Source organism: Chrysemys picta, chromosome 9 (genome assembly GCF_011386835.1).
Source record: "Chrysemys picta bellii isolate R12L10 chromosome 9, ASM1138683v2, whole genome shotgun sequence".
Taxonomy (NCBI): domain Eukaryota; kingdom Metazoa; phylum Chordata; order Testudines; family Emydidae; genus Chrysemys; species Chrysemys picta.
Genome location: NC_088799.1, coordinates 10385283 through 10411158, shown reverse-complemented (window position 1 = coordinate 10411158; position 25876 = coordinate 10385283). Strand labels below are relative to the sequence as shown.

At 42.9% G+C, this 25876-nt stretch overlaps 2 protein-coding genes across 8 annotated transcripts in view; one reads left to right on the top strand and one right to left on the bottom strand.

The window, feature by feature from the left end:
* Positions 1-3421, top strand: part of FXR1 (FMR1 autosomal homolog 1) — a 65768-nt gene extending 62347 nt beyond the window's left edge. For all 4 annotated transcript variants that reach the window (XM_005285975.5, XM_065557706.1, XM_005285974.4 and 1 more), the window contains 2 exons: positions 885-976; positions 2406-3421. In XM_005285975.5, the coding sequence (XP_005286032.1) occupies positions 885-976; positions 2406-2579 (266 nt within the window). In that variant the 3' untranslated portion in view covers positions 2580-3421. The remainder of the gene's footprint in view (positions 1-884; positions 977-2405) is intronic.
* Positions 3422-5316: 1895 nt separating this feature from the next.
* DNAJC19 (DnaJ heat shock protein family (Hsp40) member C19) lies at positions 5317-12699 on the bottom strand. Of its 4 annotated transcripts, none has more exons than XM_024107385.3 (6): positions 12544-12699; positions 10941-10992; positions 10558-10631; positions 10037-10113; positions 7918-7988; positions 5317-6127 (listed from the first exon to the last, which is right to left on the bottom strand). In XM_024107385.3, exons 1-6 carry the CDS (start codon positions 12544-12546, stop codon positions 6057-6059), a joined length of 348 nt encoding a protein of 115 aa, XP_023963153.1. In that variant the 5' UTR covers positions 12547-12699; the 3' UTR covers positions 5317-6056. The 4 variants fall into 4 exon arrangements, with proteins under 4 accessions (XP_023963153.1, XP_005286036.1, XP_023963152.1 ...); XM_005285979.5 differs by having other exon boundaries at positions 12554-12693; XM_024107384.3 differs by having other exon boundaries at positions 12514-12635.
* Between the last annotated feature and the right edge of the window lie 13177 nt (positions 12700-25876).

Genomic DNA, 25876 nt, shown 5'->3' with positions numbered 1-25876 from the left:
CACCATTAAACCCAGAAAAATAACTAGCTGGAGTTTGTCAAATGCTAAATATAATTATCAATTGTTATACAATAGATTATTTGATGAGCTCTGTAACTTCTTTAGGTTCATCACCTCATTGTTTATCCCTTCAAAATGTATAATCACAAATGTGTTCTAGAAGTACAGAGTTGCCTTTGAGTTGCAGAAGTGGACAGGAAATAGCAGGAGGGTGTGCTTAGTTCATGAAGAACTCTGCCAAAAAAATAAATATTTTAATACTACTTATTTTAAAAATTTGTTTTCCCCTAAATCCACCTATTCCTCCCATGTTTCTAATCTCCCTTCAATCTATGGGATACCCTAGAGTGAAATTTCCTTACTTTTTATATGGTACCATAGCTGTCCACTTCACTTTCCCGTCACTAAAATGTACCAATATAAACAAATTCCCTTTCTCAAAGTGCTTACAATCTTTTATGTCATGAAGAGAGCTCAGTGTTAGTCCTTCTTTTCAGATTGCTTAGCCTACACCTACCTCAAACTAGAATTATTTTTTACCCTAATTGCAGCCAAATTCTGCCTGCAGAAGCAGATGTATGCTCAGCTACCACTGATTTCAGTGGAAGCCATGCATGTTTATCCAAGGACAGAATTTGATCTTTACTATGAAATTATTATAAATTAAATGTTAAGTTAATTATAATTTTTAATCACCCAAAGAGTTGTTAGGTGATTCAGAAATAAGACACATTTATCAACTATAAAAATCTATATTTTATGCATAAAGAGCAGAAAATCCTAAACAATGGCACAGTAGCAAATTAGCTCACTGTTAAATATGAAATATTTTCCAGATTATTTCATAACGCTTCAGCATCTTTAATTTTTCTTCCCTCACACAGTCACAGTAGCTGATTACATATCGCGAGCTGAATCTCAGAGTAGACAAAGAAACCTCCCAAGGGAAACATTGGCCAAAACCAAGAACGAAATGGTAAGAAAAAAGGAAGAAATCTCAACATTTTTTATAAAATATATGCTGCTTTGTTTTCCTCTCTTCTTTAGTGATGGGAATGCTCATAGTCTTTCACAGTTGGGGAATGAAAACCCCTATTGATAATATAGTTGATGCTAACTAGCAAGGCAGATATACTTTTACCCTGTGAATGTATATTTGAAATAGGTCTCAAAAGTACTTTATTTCCATCTTCAAGCCAAATTATGAAATCGTAAATTTTGCAGAATATTTATGAAATCAGGTGGTCTTTCTGAAGATTCTGGTGTTTTAAAACCACTTTATCTTTTGTAAAGAGGCAACTGTTTGAGATGACTATAACATCACAAGAGCAAGTGACTGAGTACACTGTTGATGTTCCTCTGTTGTTGAATTATAAGGCAGATTTTCTTATAAGTAACAGTTGAATTTACTGCATCTAACATAGTACTCTAAAATTAGAAGTCCTTACCCCAATTCCTTAAATATATGCCACCTATAAAGCTTTTAATCTTCAAAGCACTTTATGAATAATACCCATCTCACAGGAGTCATAAGCATTATTTTTTTATATATTTTACAAATAGGGGAAACTAAGGCAGAGATTCAGTGACTTGCATAAGGCTACAGAGGCTAGAATGAATGGTGTAGAGATGGTAAACTGGGACCCTATTCACCCATCTCATAATACCAGAACAAGGGGATATTCAGTGACATTAAAGGGGGCAAAATCAAACTGAAGAAAGGAAATGCGTTTCTACCCACACAGAGAATATTGCCATTTATTTGAGATGACAAGCTTAGCAGGATTTGAAAAGATATTATTCATTTACACCTCTACCCTGATATAACACAACCTGATATAACACAAATTCAGATATTACGTGGTAAAGCAATGCTCCGGGGGGGCAGGACTGTGCACTCCGGCAGATCAAAGCAAGTTTGATATAACATGGTCTCACCTATAACGCGGTAAGATTTTTTTGGCTCCCAAGGACAGCGTTATATCGGGGTAGAGGTGTATATGGATAACAAGAATAGCCAATTATACTAGTAAATACTAAAAAGGAGTAGGGGAGATTTGAAAGGGATATAAAACCTAATGCGACTTAAGCCAAACTCTCATTACTGGGGATTAGGAGGAAACTTTCTTGGGGGATAGATTATTCCATAATTGCCTACTGCAGGGTTTCTTGCACCTTCCTCTGAAGCACCTGGTATTGCCCACTATTGGTGACAGGATAGACCACTGGTCTGATCTACTATGGCAATTCCTATGAGGGAGTTAGTGTCAAGAGCCAAGATTAGAACTCAGGTGATCTTGGCTCCCCTTCTGATGTTTAAAACACACTGGACTATGCCCCCCTCTCTCGATTGGGTTTTTCCATGTTGTATCTAGTAGGTTTTTAAAATCTTTTTTCTTTTAAAGGCAAAAGATGTGATTGAAGAACATGGCCCTTCAGAAAAAGCAATAAATGGCCCTGCTAATGCATCTGCGGACGAACCTTCTAAGCCACAGCCTAGCCCTGAAGAAGAGAAGTCAAGTACTATACAAGAAGAAGAAAATAATCAGGAAGAAGCAGTGCTGAATGGTGTTTCATAAACTGAAGTTCCTAGTTTACAGTTCTTTTACATTACATTTTACAATAGTGCTTGTATAAGCTTGCCAAAGATAGAATATGGATCGCCAGTCTTGACACCGCACTTTCAGTTCCTCCATTTTGGAATTCAGAAAGGGGAGGGATCCTGAAGAAATCATATGTTAAACATACTTTGACACCTACTGTGTTATAAATATATCATCAGATGTGCCTTGAGATAGTATATGTAACATTTAAATAAACAAAAACTTGCTGGCTATAGGAAATGTTATTTTGTTTTCAAAATATGGCAAAGATGTGGGGGGAATCCCTAATGTAATATTCTTTATGAAAGCATTAGCTGCTTTTGTTACATTTTTAATAATATGCAACCACTTCTTCACCTGAGGAAAACTAGAAAGAAATGCAGTCTAAAATATTTTGCACTGAATTGTAATTTCTCCATTAGTTTAGTCTGGAAACTGGTCTGTTTTAATACATGTTTTTTAAATGCTGTATGTAGAGGAAAAAAACTGCAGACCACTGGAATACATTTGTTAAATTCTCATAATCTGCAGGGATATTGGGTGACATTGGCAGTGACTGTTCTACTTTGAGGCTTTGTTTGGTTTATTTATTAAACTGTACAGTATTTAAAAATCAAACATAGCTTTAGATAAAACACTAAGCTGAATTAGTCATGTCCATTAAGACATAACCTGAACTACTGAAAAGATCAATTTCCAGAAAGTTTATTCTGTATAAACTACATATGTTAGTCCTTAGTAGAGTATTTTTATTTTGGTTGTTTGATGTGCAATATGTTTTTGTATGCTGGTAGAAAAAAATAAACTTTGATCTTCCATTGGTTATTTAGTTTCCTTTAATCAGAAAGATGGCCTAGTTAAAGTAACTCAAGATATTTCAGACTATTGACATTGTAATTTAGTACTAACCTCTTTACTTATTAACTGGTTGAGATGAACCCTAGGTTCTCTCCTAGGGAAGACCTAGATAACACGCTAAGCTTGACCTCTCTACACAGGAGTTTGTAAAACATAAGTTAAGATGCTTTAAAAATACCGTTTTTATGCTCTGGACTAGAAGGGCCTTGGAGATTTAGAGGAGGTGATAACTTATTTTTATATAGATGGAAGTATTGACAGTGGCACATTCACATGTGTTGACATTTGCAGGCTTTTAAAGAGGGACTTAAAGGATGGAAGCCTGGCACAGAATAGGGGAGGCCATTCCAGGCATTGGAGTAATATTGATATGGACTAGAAAATGAAGAGCAATGAGGTCACTATTTTGTGACGTGGACCAGAGGGATGCAGAAAGATACCACAGCAGATGTGGGTGTGGTTGTGCAGAGCCTTGAAAGAGAAGACCATCTTAAACCTGATTCCGTGAATGCAAGCCAGTCGAAGGATTTGCGGAATGACATGCTCTGAGCAGTGGGTAACGTTATTTTAACTGCTGCATTTTATATAGCGAGAGGAGCTGAGATGGCAACAAGGAGGCTAGAGAGGCTGCAGTAGTCAAGGCAAGAGGTAACTAAGACATAGGTATGCATTTCAGCTGAAGGGATGGATTGTTTTCAGTATGTTCTAGAGAAAAAAGTACCAGGATTCGGTGACAGTATAGTTGGGGAGGAAAGTACAGGTCTGTCGCATCTTACGTGCATTTAACATGCGTGAATTCAGCTTTATGCAGTCGGCAAAAACAAAAGAAAAATAACAATTTAAATACTGTTCCTGTAGTGCGGGCGACTCCGCCCGCCATTACATTCATAATGTAATTTTGACTATATGCGGTTTTCGCTTTACGCGCTGACTGTGGAACGTAACCCCAGCGTAAGATGAGACAGACCTGTATGCAGTCAAAATAATTCTAAAGTAAACAACTGGAGTAATTGGGAAGGTAGTGGTGGTCACAATGGCACTGTTGAAGCGAGAAAGATGAGCTCATCTGATGTGTGTTTAAGAATGTAGTATGACATCTAGAAAAATGTGATCCTGGACATAGGGGAGAAGAGTTAAGCGTAGAGGTAGATTTGAAAGCCATTAACAATGTTTTTATTTTTTAATACCCTGAGATATATCACAGCTGGACCTGCAGAGCTGTGTGTTTTAGTTTGGGAAATACCTGGACAAACAGATTGAAGCACTGTATAGATCTTCATGCTTCTTGTTTTCTATATTTTTTTTGTTAAATACTCTCTTAAAAACAATTCAGTAGTTCTGGTTTTCCATCTTTGATTTAGTCTTGCTCATTTCTTAATGCACAGAATTTCAGTGGTGATACTCCCATACACAGTGAGACATACATTTTTGCAGATTGGGATCAGAGCGACCCAGGGAGAGGTTGCAAAGACCTCAGTTTGGTCACAATACAAGCATATTAGACTTAGAGAAGCTAAAAGTTGTGTGAACTGTGGTCCGTGTATAGACAACATAACTTCTGTGCTGTAAAGCAATGTTTTCTCTACCAAGGGAAAATGGATAGGTTTTTGTTTGGGGGTGGGGGGGAGAGGGGGAACTCCTTTACAATTTCTCATTTAAAAAAAAAAAAAAGTCGTCCTTGTAACTTTGAATCTAAGCCTCTACCTTAAAGGCTCATGCAAGTAAAATTCCCACTTTCCATCTCTTACTACAAACTTCAGTGTTGTTATCCTAAGAGTACTATACCTTATTCTTTTAAGATAAGCATCATATACTGTAAGGCTTTAGTATATTATGAAATTTTAGTACTTATTACTAGAAGTATAAGTTTGTCATTTTATTTAAATGCAGTGGAATCAGTAAAAATAATGAAAACCAGTGTAGAAATAAGTAAAAAAATACATGGAGACCAATCAATAGCACTGACTATGTCCAACTTGTTTTTGAAAGTTAATACAAGTTATCTTACAAGAGAATTCAGTACATTCCACTTTCTCCATTTTACATGTCGCATTAATGTAACTAAGAATTTCTAAATGCTTTATTCCTATTGTGCAAATAAATCCCCATGATTTTCCTTGGGTAGTTTCAACCCAGCCTTTTCTCTTATTAGTATCATCTTGCTAACTTTGGGATATTAAGCCATAGCAGCATGAATTTCAAACAGATGTACCTGGTTAAACAGAACTTCAATATTTTCAGAGTGCTCAAGACTGTCAGGCTGTTTGTCTGAATATAGATTAGCCAGACCAAATCACAGTATTTCCCATGTCATCCTAGGAAAAATACTTTGAATTAGAGGTAAATTGTACCACTTCTAGAGATAGTAGCTTAGAATCACTTTTGGAAAAGTACTATTTGTAAGCCCCCACCCTCCCCAAAACAAGATATACATGATGCAACCAAGATGGGGGGGGGGGGGGAGAGGGTTCCCTGCATTAGTTTAATCATTGATCAAGTAAAAAAGATTGGTGTCAACTTTTCCTTGGGTCAGTTATCAAAACTGATATTCATATACATAAACTAAACCATTAATTTACAACTAAATATCCAGATTCACTTCTTAGCTTGGCCTTCCAGTAAATCTTTAGCTTCATTGATTTTGGCTGCCACATAGGGAGAACCACCTAGAAGAAAAACCAGTCTTGTCACAAAAACAGACAATTTTTTCCTACTTTATTACACTATTGCCCAATTCTGGCTTACTGGTACCAGTAGGGAGAAAAATGTGAGCACGTCTGTTCGAAGAAATACATCACTGCCCCTTCATAGACAAATGACATCTGATACTAGTTGCAGAATACTAAGATTTGTCTAAACATGGAGTTCAGGAACAGCTTTTACGCCAACGAAGTGGATTAAGCTTGACAGGAAGAAGACTGATTCTGGAATATGTCTCCACTCAGAATTCAGGAATAGTGATTCCAGAATAGTTATTCTGGAATAATTTCATGTGTAGACAAACCCTAAATTCTATTAGGTTTCTAGTCTAGTCCTGTGTCACTTGGTGAATTTATTGATAGGGTCACCAAGGATTTAGAGGGGGTATGCAGAACTATTTTCCAAATGTTTTGGATGTTCCCTGCATATTTTATATAAAGCTAATGAGTCCACAGATTAACCAGTCTCTCTAATTCAGCAGGGCCTGACCCAAGCTTCTGTACTGGTGGAATAATTTAATAGTGAAATGTAAAATACAGGTGATTAGTAGATTAAATGTACCAAAATTAGATTTGATCACCTACCAAAAGATGCATAGACCCTTTTAGAGTACAAAGGGCAGTGTCTCCTAAGGTCAGTATTCTTTGCTTTAGTTCATATGTTTCCTTTGCTGGAAGATTTCTGGGGAAGGCAGGTCCTGATGACCAGTTTTATTTGAGGAGGAGGAAAGAGGCAAAGAAGTGGATGGGAAGTTTCACAGTCACTTCAAGGAGGCCATTTTATCTTTTAAATCAAGATTAAAGGTCCCAATTTGCCAAGTACCAAAGGACAAAGGTTTAAAACAAACAAAAGGAAGTATTTGTTCACACAACGCACAGAGAACCTGTGGAACTCCTTGCCAAAAGATGTTGTGAAGGCCAAGTCTATAACAAGGTTCAAAAAAGAACTAGATAAGTTCTTGGAGGATAGGTCCATCAATGGCTATTAGCCAGGATGGACAGGGATTGTGTCCCTAGTCTTTGTTTGCCAGAAGCTGGGAATGAGCAACAGGGGATGGATCACTTGGTGATTACCTGTTCTATTCATTCCCGCTGGGGCACCTGGCATTGGCCACTGTCAGAGGACAGGATACTGAGCTAGATGGACCTTTGGTCTAACCGAGTATGGCCGTTCTTATGACGTGATTTAGATTTGTTGAAGTCAATGGGGTTTAAGTGCTATGATGAATAGAGAAGGCAGTATTCATATATTTAAAGTTAGGCATGTACTTAAGTACTTAACTGAATCTCAGCATTAGCGTCGCATAGGCAGCGATACTACATATTAAGTTTTTTGCTGTTTCTGAAGACTTAACGGCCCAATTCTAACCAAATAGGAGTTCCATGCGTTGGAGCAGCTGTACAATCACACTGTAGGCTTTCACCGAAAAGGAACTTTTTTTGTCTTTATATGGCAAGTCAATGCAGAGATGCTGTATTGGGTAATGAGAGACGAGTTAATTTGCTGAATCTATTAGTCTTAATAGTGTTCAAATGTTTGGGCAGGGGACCTCTGAATATACAAGGATTCAAGCATCTTAAGATGTATTTCTTCCCAGTCAGGTTTTTTATTTTTTTTGTTAATATATGAATGATTTACCTATATGCCCTAAACATCTCATTATCTTGGCTCCATTAATTTGGGCCAAAAATATACTGGGTGGACAATAATAATTGATTTATTTCAAATGGGACTTATCCCTACTGGTTTTACATACCTTTATCTGGATGATTCAAAAGCATGATCCGTCTGTGAGCCTCCCTAATTTTACCTTTATTGGCTGTAGGACTAGTTTAAAAAGAAGAAACAGAGTTAGGTAACCTGACAAAGGAATTTTATTAAAAATATTACACAATTGAAAACCTGCAAAATTAGAAAAAAATTAGCAATTATTAAGAATAATTTGTCTCATACTGCAATTGTTCACAGCAAGTTAAGAAATCTGAAAAGACTTTTTTTACCCTGCAGAGTTTTTTCTCCTGTTGCTACTTTGTTCAACGACTTCAGTCCATCATGCCAACATTAGTGTGTATTTTACAGCTTCACTGACAGACATTGACCAGTTTCTACTGCAGAACTGTCAAAAGGAGCTTGACATTACTTTTCATGGTCTTTTATTTCTTGGAAATTCAGTCATATTTGAAAGAGAAAACACATACCCTTCCTAGGACTGTACCTAATTAAAGTCCTGTAAACATTTGTGGGTGTATGTGTACAGTCCTTGAGAGCAAGCCATTTAAGACATAACTATTTAGTTATTTGAATCCCTAAACTTAGTTATGGCTGCCTGCTTGTGTGATTTTCCTTACTAAACTTTTATTCTTAGTATTTTTACTTAGATTTCAGCTCTTTGGGGGGAAGATGGTCTTTTCATTGTGTGTACAGCACCTAGAAAAATGGAGCCCCACTGTCTGATGGGGCCTCTAGGTACTACCACAATACAAATAATAAGTATTCTTATCAGGCATAATGTCACAGACTTATGCTATTGGGAAGATCAATGAGATGCAAATCTGGAGCAGTGAAAAAATGAATAAGGGCAAGGCAAAATTTTCAAAAGCACCTTATGCCCAGATTCTCAAAGGTATGTAGGAGCCCAACTCCCATTGACTTGGGAGTCAGAAAGTCAATAGGATTTGTGCTTCTACGTGCCCAAGTTACTTTTGAAAATGAGACACAGAGTTGAGGTAAGATTTTCAAAAGTGCCTAACTCATACAAGTAGTTCTGATCACCACACTGAGGTTCTTCTTAAAGCAGTGGCTCCCAAACTTTTTAAATCACATCCCCCCGCCCTGCCCCAAAGTAATTTGCCCCCCCCCCTTTCCCCAGAGCTGGGCCATGACTACTAGGAGCCTGGGCCAAGGCTGGGGACAGAGGCCAGGGGTGGGGCTGGGGGCAAAGTAGGGCTGGGTGGCCCAGCCCCATCATCCCTTCTCCCCCCTCAAACGTTCCTCCAAACCCCTAGGGGGCCACACCCCACAATTTGGGGGCTGCTGTTTTAAAGTATGTGTTTACTGCAGTTATCAGCCTCTCCATGGTCAGTCAGTTACAGAATAGATGGCAGTCAGCTTCAGAGAGAGCCACCACGTACATTAGCTAATAATGCAGTGAGAGTCCGCCAGTTGAAGTCATCACAGTAGCCATTTCCCGAATATAGGAATGAGGATAGCTACATCTTAAGTCTTTGCAGCAGTCTGGGCAAGGGTTCCTAAAATCCAGATAGACTTCAAATGAAACAATTTTCTGAATAAGGCTGTGCCTTCATAGTTGCTAAGCTTAGAAAGCTTGTGGAACTTTTGCAGCCAAAACCAAAGTCAATCGTCCCAGAATTTGGTGAAGGCAACCACCAGTCATTAACTTTTTTAGTATGTGTGACCGAAAACAAAAATAATTTTTGTACTGAAATACTAAATACATCATAGTCCATGCTTTGATATAGAGGCACAGTGACATTCTTTTATTGCCAGAAAACTTAGGTTGGGTGTTAAAGCAAGTTAAAAATGTAATACAAAAAAAATGTGGTTGAATACTGAATCCCCAATTGGAAATGGCTTTTAAAAGGTAATATTTCTTTGTACAACATACTGTAATCAACAATCTAATATATGCAACCTTAGAAAGACCTGGTAGCCAGTCTTGCAAACTGAGCTGAGTAAAAGCAGTCTCTGCATTATGATAATCCCTTTTAATTTAACTTGGCACTGAATTTCAGATGCTGAAGTCAATGGGAGCTTTGAGGATTCAGTACCTCTGAAAAACCAGACCCCTGATCTTAAACTCATTAGTCCTGTATTCTCTCCTGCATCCTACATTTTTAATTAAAATGATTTTTTACCTCACTCCTAATATTAAAGCTGCTTCTCGTTTGGTCATTTTGGGATCAAATCCACCTCTGTAATAACCACTGAAGGCCTGAAATGGAAGATGCATTAGTAAGAAAACTGACAGGGAAAATAATGTGAATTAAACAATAAATATTGAAGGTGAAGGAGAGATCACCATTTCTTCTTTAATAGCTGCAGAGCTTTCCTATCTATAAGAGTACAAGGATGCTTCTTATTATTTACTCAACTATTTGGTGAGGTTGCCAAATCAACCACTTTAATTTGGTACTGACCTACAGCAGTATTGTTGAGATGAGTGAAAGTGTTTTATACACTCAATTTGGAGATCTTCTGTCCCAATTTAACAGCACCAATCAGTAATACAGTATTGCAGTGATGACAGTTTGGTCTGTCTCGATTTATATTAGAGCATCTTGAACCTCTCACTCGGGACTGAGAGAAGCTATTTAGGTGCAGAAAAATATATTTAACATAGGTTGAAAAAAAGTACTATGGATAAAACAAAACTTACAGATTTTGGCAGATTCTGAAGGGCTTGTTTTACTTGTGGTTCCATTTGCTTCATAGCTTGTAATGCATAACGACCTTAAAGAAAATGACTAACATTAACAGAACTAAAGGCATAATTTCATGAAGATTTAGAAATTCAGTACAATAATTTACTTTCAGATTAGTATGTAGGACAAAAATGGTTTTGACCTGACTAAAAAGAGAAAAATTTAGGTATTTTCTTTGGCTGTAATCAGATCAGCAAATCCACTCCTCTGTATGTGTCCCTTAAAAGATAATGTACTGTGTCGTGCTGAACTGATAGTATATTTTACACTGCACCATTATTAAAGCACATAATGAAAAGTACAATCCAGTGTTAGATTCCTCACACCAGAGACAAACCTGCAAATCCAGCAGCAGCTATTGTCAGACCAACCGCTATCACAGTACTAGCCTAGGTGTGGGGGAGAAAGAGTAACCGATCAATTAACAAAAATGAAAATGCAATAATCTTTAGTCAAGTTAATTACATATATACATTAAAACTAAAATGGCTTCAAATATGACAAGAAAACAGTAAATTGCAATATAATTGATAGATACAGTTAACTTGCACACATTGGCTGGCAGCTTTTAAAGCCTTACTGTATTTCAAAACTACAGGTAGCAATGTTAATAGTTACTCTTGGGAATAGAAAAGCTTCAGTAGTCCTATATGGATATAGTTACTGAAACATATACTCCACTAATCACAAATGCATTTTTTGGCTTAATTGGTATTTATAAAATGCTTCGAGTTCCACAGATAAAAAATGCTTCAGCAATATCAAATATTACAGTTTAGTTTCAATTATCCAAACATCATTCAGGACATTCAATAGGTCTGAATGCTCAAAATCATAATGACATTGTTCAATTATTGAAAATCAAGAGATATGTGGACACATGGCCCTATTTTGGATAAGTGATGATTGTGTAACAGCTGGCGAACTGAATTATCTACACAGCCATGCCTATACTAGGTGCGCTTAACTGGTATAGGTGTACCAGTATATTACACTGGCAAAGTGCTCCTAGCTGTGCTTTTACTGGAATAGCTTATTCCATACACACACCCAGGAGCCAAACAAGCTACACCAGCAAAAGCATGATTTTGTTGGTATAACTGCATTTACACTATAGGCTTTTGCCAGCACAGCTAGGTCTGTCCTAAGTAGGGTGACCAGATGTCCCGATTTTATAGGGCCAATCCCGATTTTTGGGTCATTTTCTTATAAGGTTCCTATTTACCCCCCCCCCCCCCCCCCCCAATTTTTCACACTTGCTGTCTGGTCACCCTAGTCCTAAATCAAGCCTACATCACACCCCTGACTGACATAGCGCTACTAGAAGAAGTTTGTAGCATAGGGTTGCTTTGCTCCCCTGCTTAATTTTAAACTGATGAGTAAGGCCCCTGAAGGCAATGGGATCATTGAAGATCAGGAATGTCTGCAAATCGTTAAGCCTGGTCGACAGGCAGATTTTGCACTGGTATCACTGTGCTGGGGGAGGTGGGATTTGTCACCAGACTAGTTACATTGGTCCAACCCTTCGTGCGGCTGCAGAGTTTACTCCACGTCCCGGGCAGGCCCGAGCTCGGCTGGCGTAAGAACCGTTACTGCGGTGTCACTCTGCCCTGCCGTAACGGCGCCGGTGTAGTGTAGACACGGCGGTAGCCGCTCCGGCTAGGCAGGGCCAGGGGCAGAGCTGCAATGCGGGCGGAGGTCAAAGCCAAACTCCTCAAGGGCGCCCGAGCTGCGTCCCGCGGCCCAAGCGACTCGCCGGCGGCGCGAGCCGGACACAGCGCTCGGCAGGGGCGGGCTCCCGGCCCGGCCCACGCGCTTCGCGGGTGAGGCGGCCACAGAGCGGGACTAACGGCCGCTCCGGCCTCCCCCGCCCGGGGCCACCCCGCGACTGGCCCCTCGCCCCCGCCTGCCTGGACGGAGGGATCCGGAGCCGCCCTCACCATGACTGACCCGGCGGAGCCCCGCTACTGCGGGCGGGAAACGGCCGGACCGGACACGGCTCGGGGCCCCGCCGTCCCCGACTCGCCGTACGGCACCAGAGCCCTGTCGTAAAGCCCGCGAGGGGCCTTAGGGCCTGTCGTAAAGCGGAGCTGACTAGAGTGGGTGGGAATGGGAGCGCGGCGTGCCCTTCCTCGGAGGTGGGGGCCTGGAGCTTCCTGGGCACTGATCCCGGAGGGGAGGGGCGCCAGGCTGGGGGGAAGGAGATACAGGCTGAGGGGTGCTAGGCTGAAGATGGGGGAGAAGGGGACGCAGACTGGGGGGAGGGAAGGAAAGGCAGATTGTGGGGGCACCAGGCTGGAGAAGGGGGGAAGGGGACGCAGACTGGGGGCGCCGGGCTGGAGATCCGGGGGGAAGAGACGCAGACGGGGGGCGCCAGGCTGGGGGGAAGGAGACACAGGCTGAGGGGTGCTAGGCTGAAGATGGGGGAGAAGGGGACGCAGACTGGGGGGAGGGAAGGAAAGGCAGATTGTGGGGGCACCAGGCTGGAGGTCCGGGGTGGGGGGAGGGACACAGACGGGGGGCGCCAGGCTGGAGATTGGGGGGGAAGGGGACGCAGACGGGGCGCCAGGCAGTGGATGGGGGGAGGCAATGCAGAGTGGGGGGTGCCAGGCTGGAGATGGGGGGAAGGGAATGGAGACTGGGTGGTGCCAGGCTGGAGATGGGGGGGAGGGGACGCTGACTGGGGGGAGCGCCAGGCTGAAGATGGGAGAGGGGAAGGGGATACAAACTGAGGGGCGCCAGGCTGGAGATGGGTGGAAAAGGAGCACAGACTGGGTGGTGCCAGGCTGGCAATGAGGGTGGCACTGAGAGATGGGGTTGCCAGGTAGGGAAGGAGGGCACAGATTACAGAAGTAGACTAGCGATAGGGGGCTCACACTGGAGGTAGGGAGCCAATCTGCAGAGGGGAGTCACAGTAATGTTGGTGAGAGAGGGTACAGACTGAGGAGGGGGAGCACTGGATGAGGCGATGCCACTGACTAGTGAGGTTGGGAAGAAGGAGGCTCACCCTTTCTCCTTTGGTGCTCTCTATGCTACTCCTCTCTATCTCCCTTCTCCTCCCTCATTCTTTGAGAAAAATGTGTGTTTTAAATAATGACAGGTTTCAGAGTAGCAGCCGTGTTAGTCTGTATCTGCAAAAAGAAGAACAGGAGTACTTGTGGCACCTTAGAGACTAACAAATTTATTAGAGCATAAGCTTTCGTGGACTACAGCCCACTTGCTGTATGTATGTATCCGAAGAAGTGGGCTGTAGTCCACGAAAGCTTATGCTCTAATAAATTTGTTAGTCTCTAAGGTGCCACAAGTACTCCTGTTCTTCTTTTTGTTTTAAATAAGTGTCTTTGTTATTTAAAAAAAAATGGCTTTCCAGATATATGTAAAACAATTAATCTGCATTAGAAATTAATGCCCTGAATTTACATGTGAAGATAAGTCGTTTTTGAATCATTTTTGATTATTAAAAGAATATTTAGTGAAGCCAGGCAAATATATTTGTTTAAACCTTCATCTAAAATAGGCTGAACTGTTCCTCCTCCCCCCTCCCAATATGTAATTTCAAGATGAGACCCATATTCTATAAACACCCAAGTGTTTAACTTCATACATGTTGAATAGTCCCATTCAGGGCCTAAATATGTGTAAAAGCTTCCATCTGTGTCAGACTTTAGGAATTTTTACAACAGAATTACAAGCCTCTGGAAATAGGTTTATGTACTGTTAAACCTACTGAAACTACAATATTTTGGCCCTATCATGTGACTACTGAAGTCATGGTGAGTTTTGATATTGACATCAATGGGAATCAGGCCCTATATTGTATTGTCTAGAGCAGGGATCGGCAACCTTTGGCACACGGCCCGCTAAGATAAGCCCCCGGGCGGGCTGGGCCGGTTTACCTGCTGGGTCTGCAGGTTCGGCCGATCGCAGCTCCCACTGGCTGCGGTTCACTGCTCCACACCAATGGGGGCTGTGGGAAGCAGCGTGGGCCGAGGGATGTGCTGGCTGCTGCTTCCTGCAGCTCCCATTGGCCAGGAACGGCGAACTGTGGCCACTGGGAGCTGCAAGCGGCCGTACCTGCGGTCGCTCAGGTAAACAAAGCATCTCACGGCCCGCCAGGGGCTTACCCTGAACAAGCCGCGAACCAAGTTTGGGAACCACTGGTCTAACCCAATATGGCTGTTCTGATGGTCTTATTTCATTCTTGTTCTAAGTCAAATAGACTGCCACCTTTTTCAAACACCAAATTCATTTGTCATGAAAGGTAGATATGTTTTCCTCCCACTCTTGTTAACATGTGCCCTCTCCCTTTTCTCTTCTTTTTGCTCTCTCTGGTCTCTCAAGCCTATATGTTTAATCTTTTCTGGTTATTTCTTTTATTTATGGTAATTCCCTCCTTCTGCCTGTGACCATCCCATTTTTCTATGACTTTCTTCTTTCTTGCATCAGTCTTTTTGTTCCAGATGCATTATCACAGAAATCTGTGAATTTACACCTTAATGGAACACTCCCTGCTGTGCTGTCAACAAATGGGACTGACCACTAGCACAGTCTGTGTAAATTTAATATCAAATATTGGTTCCAGATGGACAAGCTCAGTTATTTGATTGCTGTAGATTACCACAAAATGAAGGAGAATTATAGGTCTGGTACTTGTGTCTGAGTATTAGTAATAATATAGTGTCATGTATTAATAATACAGTGTTGTGCAACAAAGCAGTAGTTGAGGGTCCCTCTGTAGTTCTATTATAAAATCAAATGTTTGGATATTGGATGGCTCAGAATATTAGTAATGAGGTAAAGAAGCTTTCTGCTCTGAGTCACTGCTTCAAATTCATCCCAGGTAAGATGGTCTAAACACTGCTGTCTGATGGCTGTTTTGGCCTGTATGAGTGAGTTGCTGGTCTCAGTGGTAATTCCTAGTGGAATGGTGAGCGCCTTGTTGGCATTCCCAAGACTAATGATCAAATGAGCATGAAGACTGAACTGCCCTTTCTCTGCTTAAGGCCCCAATCCTGCAAGCTCCTCCCTGTGGGCAGCCCTTGATGTAGGATCAGAGACCTAAGATGAGGTCTGACTCCTAATGGAAGAGAAACTTGCAATGCTGCTGCCTCTTGCAGTGGAGAATGGAAAAATTCAGTTTCCATTGTTGTCGTATACCTTTTATGAGCACTGAGTTCACTTTAGAAAATAAACCGTGATTTCAGAGTTTGGGGGTTGTTGTGTTATTGTTTTGGTTTTTGCTGCAATTTCAATGAGGTCTAGTTTTTGGTAAATAAGAGAAAATGCCCTAAAATATTACATTTCTTTTTCCTCCTATCAATTTTTTAAAAATCTGGTAAATTTTAAACAGGGTGAAAGAAAGTTCTTGGAGTGCTTAAGATACACCTCTACCCCGATATAACGCGACCCAATATAACACGAATTCGGATATAACGTGGTAAAGCAGCGCTCCGGGGGGGGGGGGGGGGGGGAGTTGGGGAGGCAGGGCTGCACACTCCAGCGGATCAAAGCAAGTTCGATATAACGCGGTTTCACCTATAACGTGGTAAGATTTTTTGGCTCCTGAGGACAACGTTATATCGGGGTAGAGGTGTACTTGTATTGGCTGTATAAACGAGCAGAACCCTGCACCCTCAGAAATTCATTTGCTAGAAACAGGTCTTAATGCCTCCCAGGAGGAAAATAGCCTGCAATACTATTATCTGGATTTATTAATAAAAGGTCATTTTATTTCTTTTTCCACTTGTTTAAAAGGATTGGTGACCACAACCCCAAAGGGTGGGGCAGAAACCATATTCCAGTGCTTATTTTATATTTATTTGTGTCACTATGAAACAGTTTATCTCCAGAATTATAGATACTGGTAGCTTCTTAGTCTTGCGGATTTTCTGATTTAAGTTATTTGATTTTCAGTGTGAATTAGAGTTCATTTTGTAGAAAAAAAGTTAGATTGCTTTATAGTATACACACGGGCAAGTTCTATATGTGCACATCACACAAATACAGTCTGGGTATGGAGACCATGTAAATTGCTGACTGTGCACCTAATACTCCTGGGGGCATTCTGCGCAAAAAAAAATAAAAAATAAAAAAAAATTCTGCACCAAAAAATAAATAAATCTGTGCACAATATTTTAAAATTCTGCAAATGTTATTTGTCAAAATAACACTACATAATCACCCCCATTTCAATTATTTTGGTAATTTATTTCAAAATACCGGTCAGGAAGTATGTCTGTAACAATACAGACACACAGAAAAATTCCCCTAGGAGTAGAGAGTTAAAGAAACCCCTGTGACAACCAGTTCCTGTTTCTCTACCCCCTTCCCCCCCACGAGCCCAGCCAGGGGGCCAGACACCCACAACCCCTCTCCCCCAAGCCCAGCCATGGTTTCCCCCGCCAATACACCCAAACGCCACAGAGCCCAGCCATGCCCCCCCGGCCCAGATATCCGCATCCTCTTCCCTAGAGCCTAGCCGCAGGGCCCCCCTGGCCTAGATACCCGCCCCCTCCCCCCAGAGAGAGCCCAGGGATCGAGAGGGAGAAATAGCCTGATGCTCGGTCCCAGACTTGCACGGAGTTTCCTGCACGCTGCTGTCTCCTTCCCTCGACGTGCTGGGAATTGCAGCTGCCAGGAACCCTCTAGTCCAGTGGTTCCCAAACTTGTTCCGCCGCTTGTGCAGGGAAAGCCCCTGGCGGGCTGGGCTAGTTTGTTTACCTGCCGCGTCCGCAGGTTTGGCCGATTGCGGCTCCCAGTGGCCGCGGTTCACTGCTCCAGGCCAATGGAAACTGCTGGAAGCAGCGCGGGCCGAGGGACATACGGACGCGGCAGGTAAACAATCCGATCCGGCCCGCCAGGGGCTTTCCCTGCACAAGCAGAGGAACAAGTTTGGGAACCACTGCTCTAGTCCCAGTCCCTCCCCGCCCCCTCCCCCTGGCAGTGTCTTCTACGTGTGTGCTGGGCTCTGCCAGGTCCAGCAGCCCCTTTTGGCAGCAAGCAGCACTGCAGCCTATTTCTGTGGGGGAAAGGAAATTCTGCCTGCACGTTAATTTCTGCAAAATTCTGCATTGCACAGTGGTGCAGATTTCGCCCCAGAAGTAATCTAAAAGGCACACATACTGCACACTCAGTACTTACCTTTTCCCGATAACATGAGTTTAACATTTTGGCTCAAAAATACACTAATTTAACAAAGAACATTAAAACTAGAGGGTTGCACACTTTGTAGCTTCTGTCAGCCGAGCTCATTGCACACACCAGAGGCTCCTTGCATCCCTCCATTCTAATCCACAAGCTCCCTGCATGTCATCCTCCCATCCTCCTCTATTTCAGGGATTTAGTGTAACCCCTCACACCCCCTTCCTTAAACTGGGAGCTCTGAGTCCCCCATTCCCTCCTCTCCCAATGCCAAGGATCTCTTGTGTCCCCCATTCCCTCCAGCCCCCCAATTTCCCCTTCCTCCCCACCACTCATTTCTTTTTCATTAAGAACATAAGAATGGCCATACTGGGTCGGACCAAACATCCATCCAGCCCAGTATCCTGTCTACCAACAGCAGCCAATACCAGGTGTCCCAGAGGGAGTGAACTTAACAGGTAATGATCAAGTGATCTCTCTCCTGCCATCCATTTCCACTCTCTGACAAACAGCCTAAGGACACCATTCCTTACCCATCCTGGCTAACAGCCATTAATGGACTTGAGCTCCATAAATTTATCTAGTTCATTCAGTGTGAGCATGTTAAACTCAGCCTCCTCTCCCCATTTCCTTGGGCAGAAACCCCTTCTGATGGCTGCTTTCCCCACTGCCACACCTCCTGGGGAAGAGAAGCCGATCAGGGAGCCTGCAGGAAGTAGGCAGCTTCCCCCTCAGGGGTCAACATGATTCTCACAGGAGGAGAGGAGAGAGCAGAAAGAGCCCAGCAGCTCAGGGAAACCCTGCTTTCTCCTCCTTCTCTCCTGTACCTCCCTGCAACACCTGGCCTGGGAAGGGAAAAGAGGGGTGAAGAACCCTGAGAGTGATGGCCTCCCAGCTTGCAGGGAGGAGAAGGGACCCCACTCACACCTAAGAGTGAGGCATGAAGAGCAGAGGTGGGGCAGGGCAAAACTGATGTGGGCACGGAATTGATAGGGGGTGGACAGACTCATAGACTATCAAGGTTGGAAGGGACCTCAGGAGGTCATCTAATCCAGTCCCCTGCTCAAAGGGGGACAAATCCCCAGACAGATTTTTGCCCCAGATTCCTAAGTGGCCCCCTCAAGGATTGAGCTCACAACCCTGGGTTTAGTAGGCTAATGCTCAAACCACTGAGCTATCCCTCCCCATATAAAGGTCATTGAGTCCACCCCCCTGCCTTCACTAGCAGGACCAAGTACTGATTTTGGGCTGAGTTCAGGGCAGGGAGCCAAAATAAATCACCTTAGTAAATTTGGGAGAGGGGGCAACCCAAATAGGCATGCACAAACACTGAGTGAGCGGGGGGATGGGGTGGTACAAAAACCAAAGACAGAGCAAAAGTAGGGTAATCTTTGGCCCAAATCATGAAAAGGCAATTGGGCAGGAGTGTGAGTGTCAGGTTAACAAGTAACTGGAGGGTACTGGACAAGCAGCTTTGAGTGCAGGGGCTGGGAGTATCTATAACCATTATCTCTGGTTCCCATCATGGTCCACACTTCCCCTCTTCCACTCCCTACACATCCCCGCCACCTTACCAAATTGCTGCAGGCCCAGGAATCTCTCAGGTGCCCCTAGCTTGCTGCGTATACATATCGCATATGCTGCTTTCTCCCATTGGGTTTTCAGTCCAGCCTACAGAAGCAATGGTGTGTGACTCTCTACTTAGTAGATGCTTTGGATAAAATCCTGCCCTGTGCTGAGCTGAAAGACAGTAGAGGGAATCTCTTCCCTATCCAGCATGTGGACTCAGAAGCTAGGTATGGCTTTACCCTAGTACTGTTTTGAGCACTAGGCTGGGAGAGAAGCTAAAGGACTGGTCTGTGCACCACACCCTAGGAGGGCGTGGTTTGCTAAGCATTGCTAGCCACCCATCCTACCCAAACACACACACAAATTAGAGCTGGCCAGAAAGAGGTCTGTATTTTCTGGGATAAAAAAATGTAAATGATTTTTTTTAATGTTATGTGCAAATTGTCCACTTTTCAACAGAAAGAGAAAGTTTCCGTTTTCGAAAACCCCAAACGAACTGAAAAAATCTGATTTAAGTTTTCACTAAAACCCAGGACATTTCAAAAGAAACAAAACTTATCTCTGAAAATGTTCATTAAAAAAAAACAAACCCAAAGCAAAATAGTATTTCTTTTTTTTTAGGGCTTTTGTGATGATAGTACCTATTATAGCATTATAAGGCCTATAAACCTGTAGAAATTCTGCTATTACAGTCATCATGCATGCAACCAATCTGATTCTGCGCACTTCTGTGTTGACAGAAGCTGTAATTATTACTGATTGCCATTTTGCAATGATTCAGTTAAACAGTAGTTTAGAAGCATGTGGATTTTCCATTCAGGGCCCCAAATTAGAGGAATCTCATAGGCATCTAAAATTTTCCCTTCCCTCAGGTCCAGAAGGATACTGCAATTCAAGCATATATTACTGTATTTTTACACTAATGCATAACTAATAGGAAGCTTTGCTATATTCTTTCACTAACATATCTTCTTTTTCTGCTGTGCACTTTCTTCTCTTGTATGCATCTCCCACCTCCTATGACTGCGACTTGCTGCACTTATTGGGTGTACGGCTCCTCTTTTCTCTGAATGTCTCTTTTCTTCGAATGTCTCTTTTCTTCATCCATCTTTCTTTCTGAGGCTCCTTCATATTTTTTGTGTCCTAACCATCTGCATCAGAATAAAGCACAGTACTGTTTTACCTGTTTTCTTCCATGCTAGCCTGTTTATGGTCTTAAAAAAACAAAACAAAGTAGGATTGCATTGTAATCTAACACCAAATACACATGTGTGTCTGTGATGATGAAAATTACAAAGGAATTATTTCTGTCTTGCTTGCAGTGTCATTACTTGGCCTTCAGACCTGAACAAAAATGTTAATAAGATTGTCAGAAAGTGAGACAGGTGGAGGAACAAGGTTTGCAAATGTCAGTAGAGTATTCAGACAGTAACCTAAAGCTCAGATAATGAATTCAGAATTAGCGGTTGGTATGTCTTCTGTTTCTCAATAACTTTTAGGATCCATTTTATTACTTGTCTTTCTTTAGCGAAATTATCGTCAGTTGTATTTTTTCTTTGAGGAAAAGTAATGAAAATAACAGTGACCTGTTATTCCATAGCTATTAGTATTATGTAATTTCAGATTTAATTTCATCTTGATTGTGATTACTCCTATGGCTTTATTTTTCATTTTTGTGCCAGTGTTTGCAAAGAAATTTGAAAGAAAAGACCTTTATTTGAAGTGACAACATATTGTAGTGAGCAATGGTTCTTCAAACTAAGGTCTTAATCCTTAAAGTCATCCTTCACATAGATTATTGCAGGACTGAGGCCTAAATCAGTTTTCCAACAGATAGGCACAGTGTCCTGTGTATGCTGTTGCTTCAGATTTGCTATGGTATCTGCCCCTAAACATGACAGTGTGGATGACAATTTGAGTGTCAATATTGTTAGCCAGGAAGGAAAGTGTGAGTGGGGCAGAAAATTGGGTGGATTGGGGAGGAGAAAGGAGGAGGCAGGATCATCACAGGGTTAACTATGGGTTAGGAGAAGGTTGAAAAGGCAACTCCCCTCCCTATCCCTCCTCAGGGTTAGGTAATGATAAGTGAAGTCCTCCTCCAAGCAGCAAATGTGGAGACTCATATTTTTGTTAGTGAATTTAAGGCTACATTATGAGATGAAATGAAGATGCACAAATTGATGGATGGCTTCATCTAAAAGGCTTAAAAATCAGAATAGAGAAGGTTCCCTCTCTCCTTGCCCACTTTTCTCCCATGTTGCAACCCCTAAAAGCTACAGGGGGCAAGGGATTTCTAAACTGTAATCTACCATACCAAACATCCACAATAGTGTTGGCAGGGGGTAGTATGTGTAAGGGGGTGTGCAGAAGGGAAAGTTGGGAGTAGTCTGGTGTGTGGAGGGGACAGCTTGGTAAAGGAGGTTCTGGAAGGCTATATCCTCTAGAGAGGCAAAGTTATGATTGTGGTCTGTAGTCTATGTGGAACTTGAAAGGAGAAGCACAGGTTGCAGAAGGGAAAAGTTTGGATGAACACCAGGAAATCAGTCTGTGTACACATGGCTAGAATGGTAGCTGCATTTACAGGACCTCTGTAAAGAGTTATCTTAATGAAAAGCTTGTTGAAACATGAAGTCTTCTCATGTTATTACCTTGCTCACTGTACATGAAACCTGGTGGGTCAATGAGACCCAAAGTTTGGAAGAGAACGTGATTAACAAAACAACATATAAAAACAGAAAAAAACGGTATCACAGTGGGACTCATACCACCAGAAATGCTGGATTTCCAGACCAACAAAACTTTCACAAGCATGGAAGCAAAAATTGAGTCTGTATACAGAGCTGACCACGGGGGCTGAAGATGAGAAAATGAAGGTAAAGCTTTCTTCCTATTTCATTGAGGGAAAAAGGGCAAAAAGTGAGTGAAACACTGTTGCAGGATTAATGTCCAAAACACTTGAATAGCTGATAAAGTGTTTAGTGAATACTGTGACTTTAGACAGAATGAGACCGTACGGAGAAAAACAGGGGGTTTTTTTGTACCTGAAACCAAGACACAAAAGAGGGGGTAGATATTTATGTTACACAGATGGAAATCATGGCATCTACATGCAACTTTGGAGACATTAAAGATGGCCTAATTAAAGATAGGATTGTTTATGGGACACGTGATTCCAGTTTATGTTGAGAGAACAGACTTAACCCTAGAGAAATGCCTCCAAATAGCAAGGGCAGCTAAGCTGTCCAGGGAAAGGATCAAAAAACTAACAGCCACTTGTGCAAAATAAGTACACGGACACAGTCTAAAGGAACCCAGGAGGCAGTACAAAGACAGACAGATAAAAATGCAGGCATCATGGTCCACGGTATGTACTGTGGAAAGCAGCACAAAAGGCAGAAAGAAAAATGACCAACCTATGACCAATGGCACAAAGAGTGTGGGAAACAGAACCACTTTATGTCTCAACGCCATGGCTACTATAGGAAGAAAAAAAACGTGATTTGTGCTGTAGCAAAATCCAAAGGCTCTCAATACACAGCACAGAAGAAGGCTTCCAGCCATTCGACTGCCATATGTGAAACTATGCTATTAGACGAATGACCAGTTCAGCTCCAGCTGGAATATGAAGCCAGCTGCAATGTAATCCTAGCAACACTGCTAAGCAGCAATGCTAGACTGGAGAAATTTGACCAAGTGCTGGTGATGCACAATAAAAGAATTCTGAGGCCAATGGGAAAATGCAGACTGTTGATAAGAAACCCACAAAACAAAAGATGTTATTGCTTAGTGTTTATAGTAGTCACCACACAGGAGTACCAGTTGTAGCAGGACAGTGCAAGCTGTGTATTTAATTGCAGTACATCAGATGTTCTTAGTGTGGGAGAAGAGCAGCCAACACGGGCCACCTCCAGCATTATAATAGAGTATAAAGATATACTTCAAGGAAATGGACACTTAGGGTACATCTACACTGCAACAAAACACCTGTGACTGGCCCATGTCAGCGACTCAGGCTTCCGGGGTCTGGTCTGTGGGGCTATAAAATTGCAGTTTAGACATTTGGATTCAGGCTGGAGTGTGGGCTCTGGGACCCTACTCCCTTGTGAGGTCCCAGTGTCCTGGTTCAGGCCTGAGCCTGAACATCTACATTGCAGTTTTATGCCCCACAGCCTGAGCCAGCTGACAAGGGACAGTTGTGGGTGTTTTATTGCAGTGTAGACATACCCACTAGACTAGAGGGCAAGCTGAAGTTAGAAATAGACCACCATGTGCATCCCAGGAGCCTATTGAAACATTGAGTTCCATCAGCCCTGATGGGGTCACTGAAGAAGAAACTGGCAAACCTGCAAAGAGGCATCATTACACCCATTGAAACTAGCACTGAATGGATTAGCAGCCTAGTAGTGGTGAGAAAACCTTTAGGCGAATTGAGGATCTTCACTAATCCAAAACCACTGAACAGAGCATTGAAAAGAAATCACTGTCCATTACCAATAACTAAAAACATGCAATCTGATTTATCCAGGGAAAAGGTGTTCACTGATCGTGATGTCAAGAACGAGTCTGGCATATTGAGCTAAATGAACCACCAGCCACTTGTCAACCGTTGCCATACTTGTTGGCAGATACTGCTGGGTAGGTGCTCAAACCCAGAGGTGTTACCATGTAAGCTGATCCAAGCACATGAGGGACTCCCAGGCACCAAGATTGTAGCTGATGACATTTTTATTATAGGAGAATGAGAGGTCAAAGAAGACGCAACCCAGGACCACAGTACCAAGCTGCAACAACTCCTAAATAGGCGTCATGAGCGAAATATTCAGCTGAATGCAGACAGCAGACATCTGTTTACTTCTCAGGGACTCTGGCTGGACCATAAGAAACAGAGATCCATTAAGGAAGTGCCCAGACCAAAGGATGTGAAGGAGTCCAGTGATTTATAGGGATGGCCAGCTACCATTCTGGATTCCCGACATGCCTATCAAAAGCCTGCGAACACTTGATGGTTAACATACCATGATGCAGCATGGGAATAGTGAGAGACCTAAGAACAAGCATTTGAAAGAGTAAAGAAAATTACAAGCAAGGCACCTGGTCTGAAGTACTACGGCCCTGTAGAGCAGCTGGGGCTACAGTGTGATGCCTCAGAAGGCAACCTAGGAGCAGCACTGAAGCAAAGCCCTGCAGCCCTTTGCATTTGCTGGTAGAGCCCAGACAGACAGAAAGGGGATATGCTCAGACAGGAAAGGAGCTCCTGGCTGTCCATCAATTCACCTTTGGGCATGTGGTGGACGTGCAGTCTGATCACAAGCCATTAGCAGCATCATGAAGAAGGCAATGCTGAGTGCATTCAAGCAACTACAGCGCATGCTATTGAGATCCTAGCGCTATGAGACAGTAATAAAGTACTGCCCAGGAAAGTCACTATTAATGGCAGATACACTGTGCAGGACATGCCTTCCAGAGTCCAACACAGATGGCTCTGTGGAGCAGGAGATGGAGTAAACACGCTACAATACCTTTAAAAAGTGACAAAGAGTCCTGTAAAAAGCAACCTCACTTCTTACCCACGTAAGTCTTGCATCTGAAGAAGTGAGGTTCTTACCCATGAAAGCTTATGCTCCCAATACTTCTGTTAGTCTTAAAGGTGCCACAGGACCCTCTGTTGCTTTTTACAGGACTCTTTGTCGCTTTTTAAAGGTATTGTAGCGTGTTTACTCCATCTCCTGCTCCACAAACCAATGGCAAAAGGCCACAGTCACAGCTGCAGTGGGACCCAGGTCATGTGAAGTAGCTACAAACTCAGGACAGCAGTGGAGATGAACCTGAAAACAACTGCGGAGTAATGGCAGACAGCCATCACAATTGGACTGATGGGGTTAAGGTCAGGACCAGGAGAAGTCAGAAAGAGTGTCAGCTGGCCTGATGTAGGAAAGTCAGAAGAAACTAGATATATGAGTAACACAGAGGGCCAACAGGTTGCCACCTAAGATAATGAAGGCAGCAACAGAGTGGAAGCAAATCTTCCTCCAACAGCAATAACATAAACAAGAAGTGGGAGGCTGGTTTGAAGACCAGCACACGTGAAGTACTCTGAGGCCAAAGAGGTCAAAATGAGCTGTGCGTAGGCAGCGCATAATGGAGGCTGGGGGGAGGCTAAGCCTCCCAAATATCATGCCTCCAGGGGGCTGATGGATTTGAGGTCCCCGGAAAAATCTCCCCCTGCTATAGTCCCAGGGCTGGCGGAGCTCTCGCTCCCTGCTGCAGCCCCACAGCCACGGTAGGGGCACAGAGCTTTTCCAGTCTTGGGGCCACAGCAGGTGGGTGGGAAGGAGCTAGCGAGGTGGTAGGGCCTTGGGGGGAAGAGGTGGAGTGGAGGTAGAACAGGGGTGGGGCTGTAGGTGGAAGGGGCAGAACTGGGGACGGGCTCCGAAATCTGAGCTCCAACCAGGGCTGAGAGAGCCCTGCCTTGCTCCCGGCCAAGGTTGAGCGCTCAATCCCAGGTGGGGCCGAGATCTCACCCCCCCCTTGTCCCCCTGTGGCTCCGACTGAGCTCTCAGGCCC